General features: G+C 45.4%; 1 protein-coding gene across 2 annotated transcripts in view; it reads right to left on the bottom strand.

Annotated features, from left to right (window-relative positions):
- Positions 1-19,934, bottom strand: part of PALS2 (protein associated with LIN7 2, MAGUK p55 family member) — a 985,569-nt gene that overhangs the window by 382,317 nt on the left and 583,318 nt on the right. For both annotated transcript variants that reach the window (XM_086941681.1, XM_086941682.1), the window contains exon 7: positions 18,909-19,040. In XM_086941681.1, the coding sequence (XP_086797807.1) occupies positions 18,909-19,040 (132 nt within the window). The remainder of the gene's footprint in view (positions 1-18,908; positions 19,041-19,934) is intronic.

The following is a 19,934-nucleotide window of genomic DNA, read 5'->3' as shown; positions in this document are numbered from 1 at the left end:
GCAGTTCCACAAACTGTTGAAGGGAGTCCCACAGCGCCCGGTCGTAACGGCCTAGCAGAGCTGTAGCGCTGGCAGCTTTCATGGCTGTGGAAGGGGTCGCACACGCTTTCCTTCCTGCTGAGTCGATCCACCGACTATCCTTATCTGGCGGCACAGTGGATGACGGGGAGGTAGAATGTAATTTCCTGGCCGCCGTCACAATCACCGAATCCGGTACCGGATCCATTCTCAGGAATGAAGGGTCCGAATCCGGGGCCCTGTACTTCTTCAGAAGCCGGGACGGAGCGGCCTTCACCACCGCTGGCGTGAGGAACAGCTCCTCCGCAGGTTCCTTCAATCCAGGCACCAGAGGCAGAAGAGGGCGAGACAAGTGCTTCTTGTGAAGCGTCTCGAATATCACGGACGTCGTAGGTGTTGGAGCCGTCACCGTGATACCTAACTTCGCAGCCCCCCTTAGGAGAACCTCCTGGAACGTGGCAATGTCGTCCACTGGAGAGATCCTGGTCTCTGGAGAGTCCGATAAGGTCGGCGAGTAGGAAGTATGGGTCCTGTAAGAGTTCGTGCGTGACCTGGACCCCCTCCTCCTATGGCGACGCCTTGATCTGGTGGAGGATCTATGGCGACTCCTTGATCTTCCTCTCCGTCCAGAGCGTGAACGGGACCTCCTCGGCCGAGGACGATCAACCGGGTCCACCGGAACGGGTGATTTGGGTTTAGACGGAGCCTTTGGTCTAGGCGTACCCTTCGGAGGCGTCGGAAGCTTAGGCAACGAGGTCGACCTCGGAGGAACCGGAGGTGGCACCTCAGGCAACCCAGATCCAGGTTGCGGTGGAGGCAACAGAGGCGGCGTAGGTGTCCTCGGACGGGGACCCCTCGGTAACGGAGGAGGGGGAGTCATATTCCCCGACGGGGTATACACCTCGGAATACACCGAGCGCGGCGAACCCCCTTCTTTTCCAGCCTAGGACGTAGGTGAACCTCCCACGGCGTTAGGTCTACCTCAACCTCTTTTCGGCATCGAAGAACGGCGACCATACGGCGAGCGTCGGCCCCTGGACGTCGAGCGTCTCTTCCTCGGCGTCGAACGCCTTCGGCGCCTCGACGGCGACCTTCCGTGCCTCGACAGAGACCTTTTGCGCCTCGATGTCGAACCTCTGTGCCTAGACGTCGAACCTTGGTGCCTCGACGTCGAACCTTGGTGCCTCGACGTCGAACCTCGGTGCCTCGACGTCGAACCTCGGTGCCTCGACGGCGACCTCATGCGTCTTGACGGCGACCTCATGCGCCTCGACGGCGACCTGGGCTTCGACGGCGACCTAGACGGCGAGGAACTCACCGACGACGCCCGCCTCCTCTTCGCCGACGGCGAACGCCGGTATCGCCTCGACGGCGAGCGCCGACGCCTGGCTCATCGACGCCGATCGCTCGACGTCAACGACGATGACACAGACACCGGAGACTTCGAAGGTCTGGTAACATCCCTCGACGCAGAGCCTCGACGTCGTTTCGTCTCAGACGATGGGGAACAGACAGCAGTCATTCCTCTCGACGCCGTAGTGGGCGTAATGGACCCCGGCGGAGAATGGGGACGTTTGCTGGTCTTCCTGCCCCCAGGGGCCTCAGCATGGGCAGAAGAAGCCCCTCCAGACCCACCTTGAGCCTTCAGTCTTCTTTCCTCGAGACCCTGAAGTCTGATCTTCTTCCTTTCCCTCAGGGTCCTTCCAGAGAAGCCTTGGCAGATAACACACACCTCTGGAACATGAGAAGCTGGAAGGCAGAGGATACACACCTCATGGTGGTCCGACCTGGCGTTTTTCCTGGAGCACTCCGGGCATTTGTCGAATAAGGCAGGCATCTTCGACAAAAACAGAGTGAGAAAACCAAGAAGAAAGGCCCCACAGCACAATAAAGTACTAAAACTTCGAAAATTAGTGAAAAAACACCAAATAAGTCCCAAAAAGGGAGAGCTCAATGCTCCAGGGTCCTGCTAGCAGGAGCCGGAAAAAAGAACTGAAAGTAAGAGGGACCTGCAGGGCATTCTGGGATACTGTGAAGTTCTGGAAAGTTCTCTTAAAAGGCACAGTATCCTATGCTGAGCCACATAATGGCAGCCTATGGGGCTTGTCTGTCCATGTCTTCCTCTCCATCATCCAGAGGGGTTTTTGCTGAAGGCAAGGGAAATCTGGACAGGCTTTGCTGTTTTGTGGATTTTTGGTGGAATTTCTAGCTGAAGTACTGGACAGTGTAGCCTGTTATAGGCTGCATTATATGTCTTTAAATTCTCTCTTAAGTGTCTGTGCAGTTCTGCATTTTTTCGACACTTTAAGAGATTATTTTTGATTGCTCCGGGGTCCACGCACATGGGCAGGACTATTTACTAGATTATGACTATACACAGAGATCCCCTAATACAGAAGTGAGTTTAGGAGTTGCGGAAGACTTTCAATTTAGCTGGGTAGAGGAGCATGAACTTAAGGTTCATGGCTCTAAGTTTCTGCTTAACTTCATCAATGCGTTTGTGAGGTCGTTGGACCACCCTAGTGTAATCTGGAAAAATTATTATGTGGGTGGAATTAAATGTAGAACTGCCAACCTCTTGTCCCTTTTGAAGGATCGCATCTTGGAAATGGAGGACGGTCGGGCCGAGGAGCAATGATCCCTCTTCACTATAAATAAGACGGAAGTTGTACTATTGGGACCCAGGATGTGGCAAGGTTTCCAAGAACTTCTCTGGTTGGTCGTTATTCAGGAACCCCACTAATGTGAGGTTATTTTGTTTTGACGGATTTTCGGCGTCTTCTGCACAGTGTTCCAGAGAGATCGTAGAAGAAAGGAGTTTTGACACTTGGTTTTTTAGGTTGGCAATGTCATCCTCCAGGGTGGACATCCTGCCTTTCGCTTCAGAGACTCAGAGCCACATTGCATAGATCTTCACATAGCAGGGACACTTCTACTCTGACTTTCCCGATTTTGGTCCCTACAGCTTCTAGGGACGCTTGGATGGTCTTAATGACCAGTGACCTGGGCACCGTCCGATGTGGGCGAAAGGGTAGGGAGGTATTCCCTGGGACTATTGCATTTCTCGGTGTCTGTACCGTAATTTGTTATGGGCATGGGCATATGAACTTTTGTCTTTAGCCATCATTAATGTTACATAGCATCTCACCATCACTCGGTGGAGACGAGTGTCGACAACTGGCCACCGGTTGACCCTCCCCAGTCGTTGGCGCTGGAGAGTTCCCATCCCTGTGAGCCAGGTGTCCCAGTTAACCCAGAAGGACCTGACCAAGTGCTCTCCAGTTTCGTGGGAGCCAGAAGCTGTTAGAGGATGTAGTGCAGATGGAGGGGTACCTCCCTCTGGTTGTAATAAGTTATCCGATCTGGCCTGCTTGTCCAGGATCAGAGGGGTAGGGCAGCATGAGCAGCCGGAGTGTGGTGCACCAGTGGTCATTTGTTGTTCCTTTTAGCCGCTGGGTCATCTGTTACATAAAGCCGATAGTGAGATGAGAGCTGCGGGTCCTTCAGCTAGGCAGTTCTGGTGTAGTCGTTGCCCAGGAGCGGTAGCCTTGGTGGGCCCACGGGTCAGCACCCCAAGCCTGCTCATCAGGGGACAGGGGATCCAAGCCCCGGGCGAACTTATCAGGAGTCAATCCATGCCATGACAGGTACTTCCAATAGGGCCTTTGGTGCCTGAGGTAGGGCCTTCCCCTTGATGGGTTGGAGCTTCTAGCCGCTGGTGCAGAGTTCAGTGGTTTATGGAGGGGCCTCCTGTCTAAGGCCCCTCCTGTGTGTGAGATCTGGCAGGAAGAAGATGCAGGAGTGTTGGGGGGGGGATACAGTGAGCGAGGTCGCCTGGCCAGCTAGCCTCAGGTCCAAGGGGACGGAGAGGGGCCCGGGAAGCACAAGCAGCCAGGGTTGATGCCCAAATGGCCATTGGGGGCCTCCTAGGCCCCTGGGCGAGGGGTGAAACACTAGTCTCTTGGCGCTGCAACCAGTGCTCGGCTTTCCACCGCCCGCACCTGTCCCACACAGGCGCATCTGTGCAGTGTTGTGGGTGTGCGCCTGCACCTCCAGGGTCCCATCAGCCTAGCTCATCCACGGGGGGGGGGGGGGTTAGTTGGCTCATGGCGGGATGGGGGGTGGTGGGTGTCCCAGATTGATTTTTGACACCTGTTCAAACGGGAGTGCATAACGTGCATTGGCCCGAGATAGCACTGGGGCCAATTACCCACACCAGCGGCTGGCAGAAAGAATAGTGTTGTCCCAATGTTGCTGTGTGGCCTAGTGAGGCACAGAATGGGATGTGGGCATGTTGTACCGCAGGTCCGCGATCATGGCCCTCACTGGTATTGTTCAGCAGTTCTCGCTGCAAATACGTACGTATGCGACTACAGTTTGGCGGTTGGGCGGCTGACCGGAAGCCCAGGATTGCTGCAGATAATTTGACGAGATCCGGGATTGTTAAGACTCTGCCGACATCTTGACCATTCAGGCCACTGCCCCCTAACAACTATACTTCACCTACAATAAATAACCTACTTTGCCAATTATAACTAGTCTACCATATCATTCATAGCTAGGTACAATACTTACCCACCAGACCCATGTACCTAACCCACCTGACCTTCCACAACTAGCTTATCATATCTTCTTTACCTACCAATCACACCTAACATACTACCATGGTTACCTATCTACCATAGTACAGACAGAACTCTACTGATGTACTGTTCTGTGAGGAAAAATGGATTCTGCTCCACTTTTACTAGAAGGGTACTAGGCATTCCTTCACGAAGAACAATTTGGAATGGTTCTCAATAAGAACAGGTCACAACAACAGTCAGATGTAATGTTTTGACACACCTGCAGGAAGTTGTTGATCTTGCCTCTCGCTGTTTGGCTGTGTGTTACTAAAGGTCCCCAAAAGAGATTTTGTGGTTTTTGATAAAGGGACAGAATATTGAGAGGCATGCTATTCCCTATGATAGGGAGTTGTCTTCTAGATACACATCCCTACATCAAAAGGGCTAGGAAGACTGTCGTGCAGGCACTGGAGAAAGGTGCTGGTGATAGACCAGGCACCTGGCATATTCTCAGAGAATGTGCTGTGGCCAAGTATTCTTTAAATCAATACAGGGCCAACTCCACCTTTTTGCCAAACAGGCATGAGCCATCGAAAGGCATATCCATTAAAGCTTCCTGGACGCCCCCCGGAGAAGCCTGTAGACCACACCCATGTGAGGGGCTGAGGCACCAGCTAGATCCCATAGTGTAGACAATCTTTGGAGTCCAGGCCAAAGCGAATGACAAATTTGGCCTTTAATATGGCCTTTTATAGGGGAATTATATGTCAATGGCACCTATTTTTCAGTTCGTTAGAGACAAGCGCCAATGTCCAGATTGACCCCCAATGCCCAGATTGCCCCACCCCTTTGCACTCAAGCGCGAATGCCCGAAGCGTCCCCGCCCCACCTGATCGACCCCAGCTGCTGTCCCCGATGTATAACTAATGACCATGACCAACTGTCGCCCCTCGAGAAAAACCTGTTAACACTGTCCTTCGATGATTGCACCCCCGCTCTGCTTGAAAGAGTTAGCCAGCTCTAAAGGGAAATGTAAGACTGTTAAGGCTCGGGTTGGAAGGACGAGTCTCCCCTGAATGTTGCCAATTTTGGAGTTTTTGATGAAATACGTAAGTGATAGGAGTCTGACCTCTGTCCATATGTGTCATGAATGAACGCCGATTAGACTTGGTGCGAACACAGTAGAAATACCCACATACTTACTTCATGGTAATAGACTTCTGACTATGACCAATGAGCATAACCCCCAGGTGCTAGGATTGCGAGTGGAATTCAAATGTAGAAATCTCTTCTCCTGCCAGTTCTCTAAAACTTGTTTTTACCCATTCAAAGATATATGATAATCGGAGGAGAAGGGTCGGACGTGGCGCACAGCCTGGCTGCAGATCACGAGACACATGCGACCTCGACCAAAGGTGGAGCCGCAGCGCAACAAGATACGGGACGAGGCAGCACTCTCAAACGCGGTAGACGAAAGGATGAAGGGCTGTCCTGAAGCTCTCTGTCCGCTAACCCACGTGTGCCTGAAGCCTCCGGCCCCCCCCACCCCTTTTCGAGCCCGATTGATGGGCCTGCTTGCTTGTTATCCTTTGCTCCCTTGGTCCCTTTGGTGTGTCCCAGGAAATCTGACCCCACTCCGCTCTCTCTCCCATCGACTATTGAACCACACACCCTCTTTTCCACGTGACTTTTTGCCGAAAGGAAGAACAGCATTTAGGTGGAAATGGGGTTATGCCACGGAAATATAGGTGCCGAGCATAAGGCGCCACTAAAAGGTTTGGTTAGGGAACAGGACTGTGGTCTAACAGCAGAGGACAGACCGCACCTTGCAACGCGAAAGGTTAAAATCCGAGCTGGACCTATAGCTCCACCGCCGGTGCTCAATAGCGCCAACAAAAGGACACGGACTAGAGCCTACCAGTGATGGCGCACTGCTAAAAAGACACTGTGACGAAGAGATCTTATCGGACTGAATTCCTCCCTCAACTACTTGGTCAAAATGTTCATTGGTCACATTTTTTGAGAAAGTCAGAAGCATTTATGCTATGTAGTACGTTTGCAAATGCAATTTCCTATGTGCTGCATTCTGCCAATCATATCAACTGTTCATGATTATATGCAATATGTTAGTATTGACAAATGCTATTTCATCAACCGCACATGTTTATATGTACACCCATCAATTAGGAAATGAACTTTGTTATGTAAAAAGCGGCGACTGTGGAAATTCACGAAATTGATGTACATAAGCGGCGTTCATTTGTCTTTTCCCATTCCCCTCCCTGTGCGCACCATGAATGTCTTGAGACGTTGACCGCATCACACCGCCAGCAAAGGCCCATGCCCGCATGTACCTGACAGCCATTTTAGGCACCATGGCCTCTTTGCCCGCTCATTGAAATCCCCGGCTTCCCTCCTGCGCGCATTTTGAACACCCCCCCCACTCTCAAATGACCCTCTTCCTCCGCGCACCCCGGCTGCCCCCTCCCTCACATGCACAAGTCCGCATGACCCTGTCCTTGAGAGTCACGGCCGCGCCTGACCAACACCTCCTTTCCTTTCATGAATAACCCTTCTGTTGGTAAACCCTCCCTCCGCAATTGACTGTCCACACAGGTCCGAGGCCATCGCCTAAGCCGGGAGATACTGTTTACTGCCCCTTATTGTATGGAGTCACTCCTCTTCAAAGGACCCACTATTGATCCTGGCCTCTCCACCCCCTGGGGTACGATCAGGCGCACACATCCAAAGAATCGGCGGAACACTCAGCTGCGTGATTGCCCCCTCCTCTTATCGGCAGGCTAAGGGCCTCTATTGTGGATGTATGTGGGGTGGGATTGACACGAAGATTATGGGGATGTCTTTCCCTTGTTTCACAATGTCGTTATTGTAATAAGGAATGTTTTGTAAAGTATAAAAGGCGATGTCTCAGAGAACTTGTTAGAGCACCTCCCGAAAGACACTGTGTTTCGTGTCCGAAATGACAGGCTCTCCTCATGAGAAATAAAACTCTGTTCTTGTGATTCCTGCTACCAGCGCCCGTCTATTTGGTAACTATTCAGAATGGGAACTAAGAGGCGACTTGCGCCAGCAGCCCGGGCATCGATAGTAATATGGGCTCACTTTTTACAAATCTCTTACTCAGGGTAAGGTCCCTAGCAGTTTTTAACATGCACTGGCTCCATTGGCTGCCCGTAAAACAACGCATTCAATTTAAGACCCTGTGTGTTATGCATAGAATGTTACATTGTCTAGGTCCTAAAATCTTGCAAGGAATCTGTTCCTTCTATGTTCCACAGCGTGCACTCCGGTCTGCGGACCTCTTCCTTGCCTGTACCATCAAGATTCGGAGGTGTAGAGCTGGTGGCCGCTCTTTTAGGTTTTGGGCCCCAAAACTCTGGAACTCTATTCCTCTAGGTGTACGTTCCATCACAAACCACCTACAATTTCGAAAACAAGTAAAAACTTGGCTGTTTTCTTCTATTTAGGGTTCCGCGGTGAATAGATATCCTGCCGCATTCCGCCGGCTGTTATGTGATTGGACCTGTCTGCAAGCGCTGGGACGCCTCGTTGCTGGGGTAGCCATGCGCTATATAAGAGATACGTAACATAACATAACATAACACTGTTGATCCCGTTGACTAAAAAAACGGGCATTGATCCACTGGACCTCACAAACTATAGGCCTATCTCCCTTCTACCCTACCTATCGAAAATGTTGAAGGCCCATGTCACCAACTGTCTCTCCAATTTTATTGAATCTACTGAATACCTAGAATTCAATCAAGCAGGGTTTCGTCCCTGCCAATCGACAGAGACAGTCATACTTGCAGTCCAGAAAACCTTAAGAACCAATGCTGATAAGAACTTGCATCAGGCTCTGGTGCTCCTTGATTTGTCGGTGGCGTTCGACACGGCCGACTATTCCATCTTGGTCGACCGTGTCGAACAGGCCGGCCTCGGGGGCCCTGCCTTGAGCTGGCTGTAGTCCTTCATATCTGTACGCTTTCAATCTGTGAGGTTAGGTATGTTCACAGCCCCCAAAATCAGTACCTCTTGTGGAGTTCCTCAGGGCTCTTCCCTGTCCCCTTTATTATTTAATCTGTACCTGCGCCCTTTGTTGTATTCTTTGAAAAATCACAATGTCACGATATACAACTACACAGATGATTTACAACTTATTTTTTCCCTCAGCTCTCCTGATGCAGTTGTAGAATTCCAAGCCACTATGACCCACATCCAAAGCTGGATGACTTTGAACCATCTTAAGCTCAACCCGGGCAAGACAGAACATGTCTTGCCCGGGAAAAGTGAAATCAGCTGGGGCCCCCATTTTTGGCCCTTGGACTTGGGAAATCCCCCCAGCAAATCTCACTCCGTTAAGAGTCTGGGGGTAACCATCAGCGAGGATCTCTCACTGAAAAGCCAGAAAGGAACGGTAGTCTCTTCTGGATTCTTCCAGTTGAGAAAGATAAGGAAAATTGCCCATCTTTTAACCCACTCGGGTCCGATTCAGGCAGTCATCGCATTGGTCTTATCCCGCCTTGATTTTTCAAACAGTCTTTATCTGGGTCTTCCAGTTGGTCAGCTTAAAAGACTGCAGTATCTGCAGAATCAGGCAGCCAGGTTTATTTATATGCAACCTAAGTGGCAGTCCATCAGGCCAGGCTTAGAAGAACTACACTGGCTGCCTGTGGCGCAGAGAGCCGCATTCAAGGCCGGATGTATTATTTTTAAAGCTTTGCAAAATAAGGGCCCGAAATTTATAAGGCAGCTGATATGTAAATCTATCCCTTCACGCAGCCTTCGTTCAGCCCATAAAGATTTACTTTTGGTACCCCAGTATAAGAAAAAACGTCAGGGAGGCAGCACTTTTCACTACCTTGCAACCTCCCTTTGGAACTCCTTGCCACAATCCTTGCGACAAACTGAAAACCTTCTTTCTTTTAGTCATGCTTTTAAGACCTGGCTTTTTAAACAGGCATACTCTAAATAGATGACTGCCGAAAATGCCTTGCTGTGTTATGTCTTCAAACCCACTGTTCAATAGCGCCATGAAGCCCATGGGCGTACGTGCGCTGAATAAATAAACAATTAACATAACATAACTCATATGTGACCGGCAAATTTGTTAGTCTGTTTACACTGTTCATGTAAACGTTCACAAGCCCACTAATCTCTTGCCATAACGACAGCCCAAAAACGAAATTAGCATATACTATATACACCTTCGGTGATATTTTAGAAAGTGCATATTTATCATTATTTTTTATTATACACAATTTAAGTTGATTCACTTATTCACAACCGAAACAGTCAGTCTTTTTTCACGGTGTACGTTCAGTACACGTGGGTCAGAATCTAGTTAAAAACAACTTCCGGCATCCTGCCTGAATGGAACTAACATTTTCTATGAAGTATCGATGATATTGAATCCACATCTAACAGGTAAGCGGTAACTATGCTTTTATAATTGCACGTCTTAAGTATTGTGAACGCGATAAAGCACGAGCCACATTGCGGCCGTTCCAAGTACAGTGCACTTGTTTGAGGAATTCGTTAAGGTTTCACAATTCTGTTTTTCACCGTCACTGTTGCTAGTAGGCAACGAGCATTATGCTCATAACATTATCACCTAGTGGACTGGAGTATTCGCAATCGAGCATTTCACCTCTAATCACGCAACTATGGCTAAATATTTAGCTTTTGATATTAGGTAGATGCACACCAGAATGCTGTACTCGGCTAATAACTTTATACCTTGATGTTCTGGTATGGGCACGAGCCCTATGCTCCATATACAAATCATTTTTTTACTAGCACCATTTCTGATCTTAGTCTCCGTTTACACTCCTATGTAATACCAGCATCCACTTAACAACTTTGATCATTTATCTTGCAGTGAAGACACCTTGAATTCACGGCGGCACACCAGTGTTCAGATTAGTTCGCTAGTTATGTCACACCCCATTTATGTGGCACCTAGGCCTTGATTATCATCATAAACTACCATTCCTTTATTTTAGGAATAACGCCCTGAAGAAGGGCGAATGCCCGAAATGCATTGGGGAACCCTGTTAACTTTGTAAATATTCTATTCCAACGAATAATGTGAATTGAACATTACAACCAAAATAAGAATTTAAGTTGATGAATTGAATTTAATTTAAAAGAAGATAAATAAATACGACTGAAACGACAGTGTTGTGTAACGATTTATACAGTAGAAACGCATCTTAAGGAGTGCCGGAAAGGTTTGTTTTTCCCTGCTGGAGAACGCTAACCTAGTACTTAAAAAAAGTAGAGCACAATTGCAAAAAGTGGGAGCAGCCCACCCAAGGTGCAGTCTGAAATAATGGAACTGAATCTTTTCACTGGTATATCGGTCCCCTAAATACACATATTAACCTTTCATAATAGCCTACTATACCTATCTAGCATAAGCTATAAACTAACATACCATAATTCGGCAACCATAATACCATCCTTACCTACCACACTTATCTACCCTATGATACCTACCTTCCCTTCGTCACCCACTATACAATATATATCCTACCATATTATACTTAACCTACCACACCTTCTCTACTAGATCATAACTAATCTACCATACCTAAGCTACTATACAATAACATACCTCTACCTTTGCAATGTATAATCTTACCATTGCATTGAAGAATCGTTTTGATGAAAAGAGGACAAGTTATGCTTATGTGACCTAAAGTGTGAGCTTATAGTACAGAAGCCTGCTAAAGAGCACTTCCGTCTAACTTGAAGGACATCGAGTAATGGCATAAGGAACTTATGCCTGCATCTGGAATATGCAGACTGCAGCTGCTGAAGGGCTTGACAATGTGAACACTTATTTAAAAGTAACAAGACCATTGACTTGCCAATACTTGTTTTTGTTAATTAATAGTTATTCAGCAACTTTCTACTGTGCAGAAGAATGATGGGACAACTGATTGAAAGCGCAAGCACAGAATAGATTTGTCATATGTCAGTTGGTGCACTTTTCTCTTTTTTAATGCTTTGTAATGGTGAAAATCAAAATGTATTGTTGTGAGCCCGAATAGACCTGTTTATTGGAAGGATACCATCAATAAGCCTTGCTTTGTGTGGTTAACTCTAGTCTAATTTGCATGCAACTTTGGGGTGCATGTGCACCTCTGACCAATAGCTTATTTATGTGAAGTAAAGTACCTGTGGACCATATTAAGATTCCCAAAGTAAGGGGGCCCTATTATAGTCAACACCTTTCAGTTCACAGTCCACAAGCACACAACAAAGGCCACTTTCATTCCACTGAAAGTGGACAAGCATTCCTCAACAGCGCACTTAAAGATTACGGTTTCGAACACGGAGTATGGAGAATTACAAAATACACATGATGCGAAACAAAGTTGCTCAGCGGTCTCCAGACATTAAGAGGCATGAAAAGGGGTGACCAGGAGTTTTCCAAAGCTCATATTACAAGATGTAGGGGGCCCAGTGGATGAAGGATACACAGTTGTGTATAAGTGGGTTGAGAAGTTATTACAAAGGCGACGAAGACAAGACTCTTGGTTTAAATAAGAGTTTACTTGGGGTGGAGAGGTTTTAGGTCCTTAACTGGGTGTTCAATGAGCTGTTTTGATCCCCATCCTGTGAACGCCTTTGTGCTGGAGTTGGTTCTTGGTCTGATCTAAAGTAAGACAACGAGTTATTTACCTGTAACTTCAGTTATCCAGTATTGGTATTTTTCACAGATTTAGATGCTTAAATCCTCTCTGCCGTTAAGGTGGGAGTCTCACGGTAAAATAATAATTGTAGTAATTCATATCATCATGGTTTGCATGTGAATCTATGAAATACTGGATAACTTAAGTTACAGGTAAGTAACTCGTTTTGTTATCCAGTATTGGATCTTTCATAGAGTCACATGCTTGAATTCGAATAGCCAGCAATTACTGAAAGAATAATCATTCAGACTTAATACTAGAGGTTGGCGGGTTCCATATAAAGAACTAATAGATATCTAAACAGATATACATGTACACATCTACTCATAAATATGAATATATAAATATGAATATATAAATATGAATATATATATATATATATATATATATATATATATACAAATAAATAGCAATAACATGGAAATCAAAATGCAGTGAATTAAAATTAAACACCTCCAAAGCAGAGGTGTACCTTATAGAAAAAGATTACGTAAGACTGCTTGTCCTATTGCCGCTTGCGTATCCAAATCCAAGCACTAGTGCTGCGTAAATGTATGAACATTTTTCAATGTTGCAGCACGGCAAATTTTATCCAATGGCACTGCCGCAAAGAGCACCGCAGGAGGATGCTTCTGCTCTTGTAGAATGAGCCTTAGGTTAGAAATTAAGAGGTCTACCTGCTTTAGAATGGCAGAAATTAATAGCAGTTGCAATTCACCTGGCAATAGTTGCTTTAGTCACTGCAGTAACTGGCTTTTGTGAACCATAGGAAACAAAAAGCTGATCAGATTTTCGGATGCTTTTAGTATGTGATAAATAAAACTTTAGACATCTCTTAATGTCCAATGTATGAAGAGCCTTCTCAGCTGGGGAAGAAGAATTTGGAAAGAATGTTCTCAAAATAACCAGCTCATTAAGTTGGAAAGCAGATTGTACCTTTGGAATGAATACTGGATTTGTTCTAAGCAGTACCTAGTCATTTGTAAAGCGAAGGTATGGTTCTTTAATTGTGAAGGCTTGAATTTTGCGGACTCTCCTGGCTGATGTAAGAGCCAACAATAAAGCCATTTTTGAGAAAACCTATTTGAGCTCAGTTCTGTGTATAGGTTCAAAGGGGGGTTTTATAAGTTGCGCCACAACTAAATTAAGTCTCCATTCTGGAGGAGGAACTCTTATAGGAGGAAACACTCTGAAAAGTCCTTTCATGAACTGTTTTACCAGTCGACATGAACAAAGGGATACATTTCCAAAGGAACGTCTGTTAGTAGAGATCGCAGCAAGATGTACCTTAATAGAAGTGAACATAAGGCCGGATTTAGAGAAGATAAGGCAACATTTTATCTGGAGAAGACTCAAGTGGGTGCACATTTTTACGAAGGCACCATGAACAAAATGTTTCCATTTGAGACTAAGTTTTGATATTTGATGGAGCCCTTGCTTTCGAAAGAATGTCTCTACAGTCTAGCGGCAGGTCTAGGTCTGTAAATTCAGTGAGTTCAGTAACCACGCATGCAGCTGTAGTGGCGCTGGATGTGGATGGAAAATCTGGCCCCTGTTAATCGTTAACAGAGTTGAAGATACTGGAAGACTATAAGGTTTGCATTCTGAGTGCAGAAGAAGTTCTGTGAACCAATGTTGGCTTGGCCGAACGTGGAGCAATGAGGATCAGATGGCAAGGCTACCTTTTCATTTTCATTAGGATCCTTGGTATTAACAGGAAAGGAGGAAAGGCATAAGCGAAGATCCCAGACCACATTATTAGAAAAGCGTTTCCCACTGATCCTCTTTCTGGTTACCAGCTGGCGAAGAATTGGCATTTCCGATTCATACTGGAAGCGAAGAAATCCAAGCTGGGCTTTCCCCACATCTGGAAGATGAAATCGAGAATCTTCACATATAGCTCCCATCGTGGCAAGAATTGGAAGTCCTGCTTAAAGCATCTGCCAGACTGTTTCTCACCCCTGGAAGATGTTCCACCTTGATAACGATGTGGTGTGAGAATCCATTTCCAAATTTTCAGTGCTTCCTGAGATATAATATGGGAACGAGTACCTCCTTGCTTGTTGAAAAAGGAAAGTTAGCCCAGTCGAGAGATTCCTAGAAGACTGCCACCAAAGAAGTGCTGTTTTCATGACTGGAGTTATTTGCATTAGGTCGTTGAACAATACCATTATTTAGAGCCATTGATTGTCCAGCTCCTCCTGTAATGTACTCGTTCTGAGAGGAGCACAAGGAACCATTAGAATTGCTGAGGAGATCATGCAGAGCACAGATTTTATCAGTCTCACAGAAGCAAACTTTTTCCAGTTAGCCTTGTCGCTAGAGAAATCAGGTGTGTTTGCCTTGCTGCAGATAAGAATGCCTGTCTTGGACAGTGTCTAAGATTGCTCCGAGAAGAAACGTTCTCAGACTGTTGCAGAACTGACTTTTGATAATTGAGAGCTAACCCCAGGAAACAAAACATTTGTAAGCAGATTGAAGTTGCCTTTGAGGCCTGCTGAAAAGACGGTGCTTTTACTTGCCAGTGGTCGAGGTAAGGAAACAATTGCAGATACTGAAGCCCGAGAGGAGCAGCAACTGGAGCCAGACATTTGGCGAATATTCTTGGGGTGAAGGAAGATCAAAAGGGAGGACTCAACTGAAAATGAGCATCTGCCACAGTGAAAATTAGACATTTTCAATGTTTGAGATGAATAGAGAAATGGAAATAAGCATCTTGCAAATCTGGAGTGGTCATAAAGTCCGCATGATAGAGATGTTGAAGTATTTCCTGCAGGGTGACCATGCGGAAAGACGTTTTCTGCAGATATTTGTTTAGTTTTCTGAGATCCAGAATTGGCCTCCATTCTCCAGACTTCTTTTTTATTAGGAAGAAGCGGGAATAAAAACCTTTTCTTATCTGAGAATGAGGAACTTTTTCTATATCCCCTTTGTGGAGCACAACCATGGCTTCCTTTCTGAGCAATTTGAGATGAGGTGGAAGCTTCTTTAGAGGTGGATGAGGTAGTGGGACTTTTACGAATTCTAGAGTATGACCATACTTTATGATGTCCAGGACCCATTTGTCCATTGTAATTTTGTTTTATTGATCGTAGTATAGGGAAATATTTGTTGAATTGAGATTGGGGTTTAGCCGAATCACAGCAGGTGCTAGGAAGTTGTCACTGCTTTCTAGCATTGTCTCTGGTCTGAGTAGGTTGTTTACATTTGGGTTGCTGTCTGCAGTAAGCAGCAGACGGTGAGGTTTGATAGGACTGCTGCTGTTGATAGCCATATCTATACTGATATGATTGAGGTTGGTACTTCTGATAGCGCCCTTGAAAGAAATATGACCTGCCACGTGCACCTCAAAAAGGGTTCTTCCTATATTGCAGTGTGCCTTCCTTATTTCTTGCAAAGGCCATCTATATGCTTCCCAAATAGTGCGCGTCTATCAAATGGCATATGTAAAATTTTAATTTGTATCTCTGGACGGGAGGCTGTAGACCTGAGCCATCCTTAGCGATGGGGAACTGCAGCTCCTGCTAGTTGTCTAAAAGCCAAATAGCAATATCCATGGATATATAGATTATCTAAGAGGCCGACCATTACCCTTGAAGCAAAATTTTCCTTGCCTCCTGTTTTTTTATCGTCCAGCAATAAATCGAGAAATGAAGCCACATCAGACCACATTTGGTAGCCATATCTTCCTAGGATTGCTAGGGAATTTGTGGCACGCACTGATGCACCAGCAATAGTAGTGAACCTCTTCCCAATGTTGTCTAAATATCTTCCGTCTTAATCAGGCGGAGCTGTAATGGGTACAGAAGGATTCCGCGATCTTCATTGCGCAGCCTGAGTAATAACAGAATCTGGCCTAGGCTGTTCCCACTAAGAAGGTGCATCGTCAGGGCCTTCATATTGTTTATCAATCCTAGGAAGAATTGCAGGCACCGAATATGGATTATTCATGATTTTAACTCCTTCCTCCAAATATGATCTATAATGGGAATTGAGCATACAGACTTTCTATTTTGATTCTAAAAATCATATAAAAAACAGTCATACTGTTTAACCGGCATTGGTATGTGAAAACGATTTGCCACTCTTTCCATTAATGTATGGAATCCCCCAATATCTTCAGGCAGAGAGTCAAACGCTTGAGGAGCTGGTGGAGAAGGTGTAAGGATTAAATCATCTTCCCATTCATCTACAATAGTAGGCGTTTTAGGAATCGCACCTTCATCTGCATCATCCTGTGGCATCTGGTCTTGTGGTACAGGTACAGAATCTTGTGACTCAGCAGTGGGCACATATTACAGAGTCCAAAACAGGCGGAGGAGACCTTCCCTTTTCCTCAGTTCCTGCTGCTGTAGGGAAGAGCATGTGGTAATCATGCAGCATAGCCGTGAGATCCTGCATTAATGCAACAGGCATTTGTATCATTGGCTCTGGGCTGATAATATGGCCCATGACACTCATCTTCATCCTCCTCTTCCTGAAATTTTACATGAAGTTGAGAAGGGCTGGACTAAACAACCCATCATCCTCAGATTCCTCTAAAATATGACTAGAAGGCAAAGGGGAGATGTATGATGGATCTTGGTAAAATCTTCTTGACGACGGAATCGCCGACGAGAATCTAGAGGACAAGACCGGAGTGAATTGTAATGAAGAGGGCCTCTTTTGTTGAGGCGTCGACGGAATCTTCGTAGACAGTGAAACGGACAGCATCGATGTAGAAAAAACAGTTGTCAACAACGGTGTAGTCATTGTCGATGCAGTCAACGGCAAAATTACTGCTGAAGAAGTTGCTGTCGCCTATGAAGTAGCCGTCGTCAGCGGTGGAGGATTCGACGATGGAAGTGCTGTCGAAGATGGAAGTGGATTCGACGTTCGAAGTGCCATCAACAGTAGAGATGAAGACAGTGGTGGTGGTGTCATTAGAGGCACGTTGTGAGTGCAGGTGCTGACGATGTAATGGCTGTCGTTGACGACGGTAAAGTCTTCGTAGTAGCTTCCGTCGACGATGCAAGAGACGACGACTAATTCTGAGGTACAAAATCCAAAGGTGGTGGTGTCGTCGACGAAGTCTTTATTGAAGACGAAGAGGTCTAGTCAGACTCTTATTGACTCTTAGGCTGCTTAGAGGGAGGTTTAGAGGCAGTTTTTGAAGCAGATTTCTCCTCAGAAGGAAATGTAAGCTTCCCTTTTTTTGAGGCATTATGTTCAGACTCATGATGGGTCTTTTTATAAGCTTTCTTTTGTCCCTCAGGGGAATCTGCAGATCTGTCTCTTTTCTTAGACAGGTGGGTGGAAGCCTGGGAACTAATACTGCCTTCCTTATCAAATAGAACAGAGGTTTTTGATTTTAGCCTTTCCATCCAGATAAGCCATCTGCCTTGCCAGTCTATAAGTGTCTTTAGAGGAGAAGGTTCTACATATTCTACAGTCCCTTAACTTGTGAAGAGGGTACAGGCAATAAATACAATCCTTCTAGGGATCTTCAAAATGCAGCCTTTTCTTCCCACATGACCTACAAGGCCTGAAGAGTCCCTTTTAGAAGAATCGGATATCATGTACTCACAGAAATCCAAATGAAGAGAAATAACTGAGCAGCGCTCAGGGAGACTCCCTGTCACAACGACATACAGTAGAAAATCTGAGGGTCTTGCCTCTCTGTGGAGTGTTCTAGAGGGTGCTGGTGCCTGATTGGCTGTGTTTCAAAACTTTGGTTCTTTTTTACAACAATACATGGATGAGCTACAGCAATGACTGTGCAATGCATTGTTGCCTATGATGATATAAATTACTAGTAACTATTATTTTACACTGAAACTGCCACCTCGACGGCGGGGATGATTTAAGAATGTGGATCAATACTGGATGACATCACTGCTCCAGCAAGTACTTGAACATGCTGAAACCTGGAAATACAAAAGATAGGAGTTTTATCCATAGTCACCTCCAGTATTTTCTCAAGCAGGTGGCACGAACATTCTACACATTAAACTACATTACAAAGATGTTCCCCAATTACTGGCTCTTCCACACTGCATACATTTGTTGTATATGCTTTCCTGTTTTGCTTATTTCAATGGTCTTTTTCTTACAAATATTAATATTGAATTCCATATTATGCTGTGAGCTTTCACATACCTCGTTATCAACGCTCCAAAAACCCAACATTAAAAAAATGGCAAATAACTAATTTAAAAGGCATTATCATTTTTTCTTTCAAAGATACCCTTAATGGTCAAAGTGAATTCCTTTATACTGCTGAGATGCATATTCTTTGTAATAAAGACGAGCATACGGTTTCCATTTCTACTTGCGGACACATCATTCTTAATATCAAATGAATGCTTAAAATGTATGCGATTTTCAAAAAAAATAAAAATGTTTCCCAATAAACTTTACTGTCTATGATGACAGACATCTAAAGTATGCGCACAACATTAAGACAAAAGAATATACTAAGTTCACATTCATTTCAGGCCTGCACCCTGGGATGCTGTAGTGGGTGTGGTTTCAGAGCACAGAACCTTAAAGCAAAAAGAGACTGGTTATGATCTTAAATAACTATACAAACGCACAGTGAAGTTTAAAATATTGTACCGACCTGCCACCAATTAGGATCTTCACGATTTACTATCTGAAGAATTTCTCCTTTAGAAAACTGTAATCCGGCTTCTTTGCATGGGATAAGGTTATCATTATATGGACTGTAGTCAAAATGGCATTTCACAAATACCTACAAAAGTAACCAACATATTAAAAGTATGCCATTACTAAAGGAACATTTCAAAATCTGTTAAGGACACTAATTCTTGCTAACATTTTAGCTGAGTCAAGTGTAACATTTTAGTTCCGTCAAGTTTCAAAAACAAGTTGCTACAACATACATCTATGTTTGGCTCTGCCACTCCTACAGTTAGCGGACACACTGCTTCTTCAACGTTCATGCAAATTAAAGTTAGGAGAAGATCTCTCTCTTGCTGGTTAACAAACTGCACTTTAAGTGGTGACTGAAGAGAGGTAACAAAGGTGGAGAGGTTTCTCCCCGGTGTCTTGTCCGAAGGCAACGTTTTTGGCCAGCTTTAGTATCATCATTTTAGCAATCATTTAAATCCTACTGGATTAATCCTCAGGATTTGTAGTTTATCAAGAAAATATCAAAATATACTTTCTTTGGCATGTGGGGAAGAGACAGGTGAACAAGGTTGCTGACTCACCTCAAAATGTCATTCCTTGTCGCAATTAATAGCATGATCACCAACAATATTTCATTAAGGCTATAGAGACCAGAATAAAAGACTAAATGTCCCATTAAAGTAAATCCAATTCCTTATTCTCGCTCTCATCAGTGCGTGGGCAAGGAAATCTGAAGGGACACCGTCACTTGGGTAGGATAGGCCCAGTAGAAACACTGCATGCTCATGTTTCTTAAGATGCCTTCTTTCTTACACAGTGACATGTGACATACATTTGTTTGCATGTCTGTGCAGGATAATATTCTCTGAAACTGCATGGTTTACATTTCCACTCCGTAGGCACACTATTTCAACACCTGGATCATTCTGACCAAAGGGATTAAGTTCATTGCTCAAATGTTGTTGCCCGGTAGGAGACTAAGCTATCACAACAG

This window comes from Lissotriton vulgaris, chromosome 10 (genome assembly GCF_964263255.1).
Source record: "Lissotriton vulgaris chromosome 10, aLisVul1.2, whole genome shotgun sequence".
In the NCBI taxonomy this organism is placed as follows: Eukaryota; Metazoa; Chordata; class Amphibia; order Caudata; family Salamandridae; genus Lissotriton; species Lissotriton vulgaris.
This window is presented reverse-complemented; position numbering and strand designations above follow the sequence as displayed.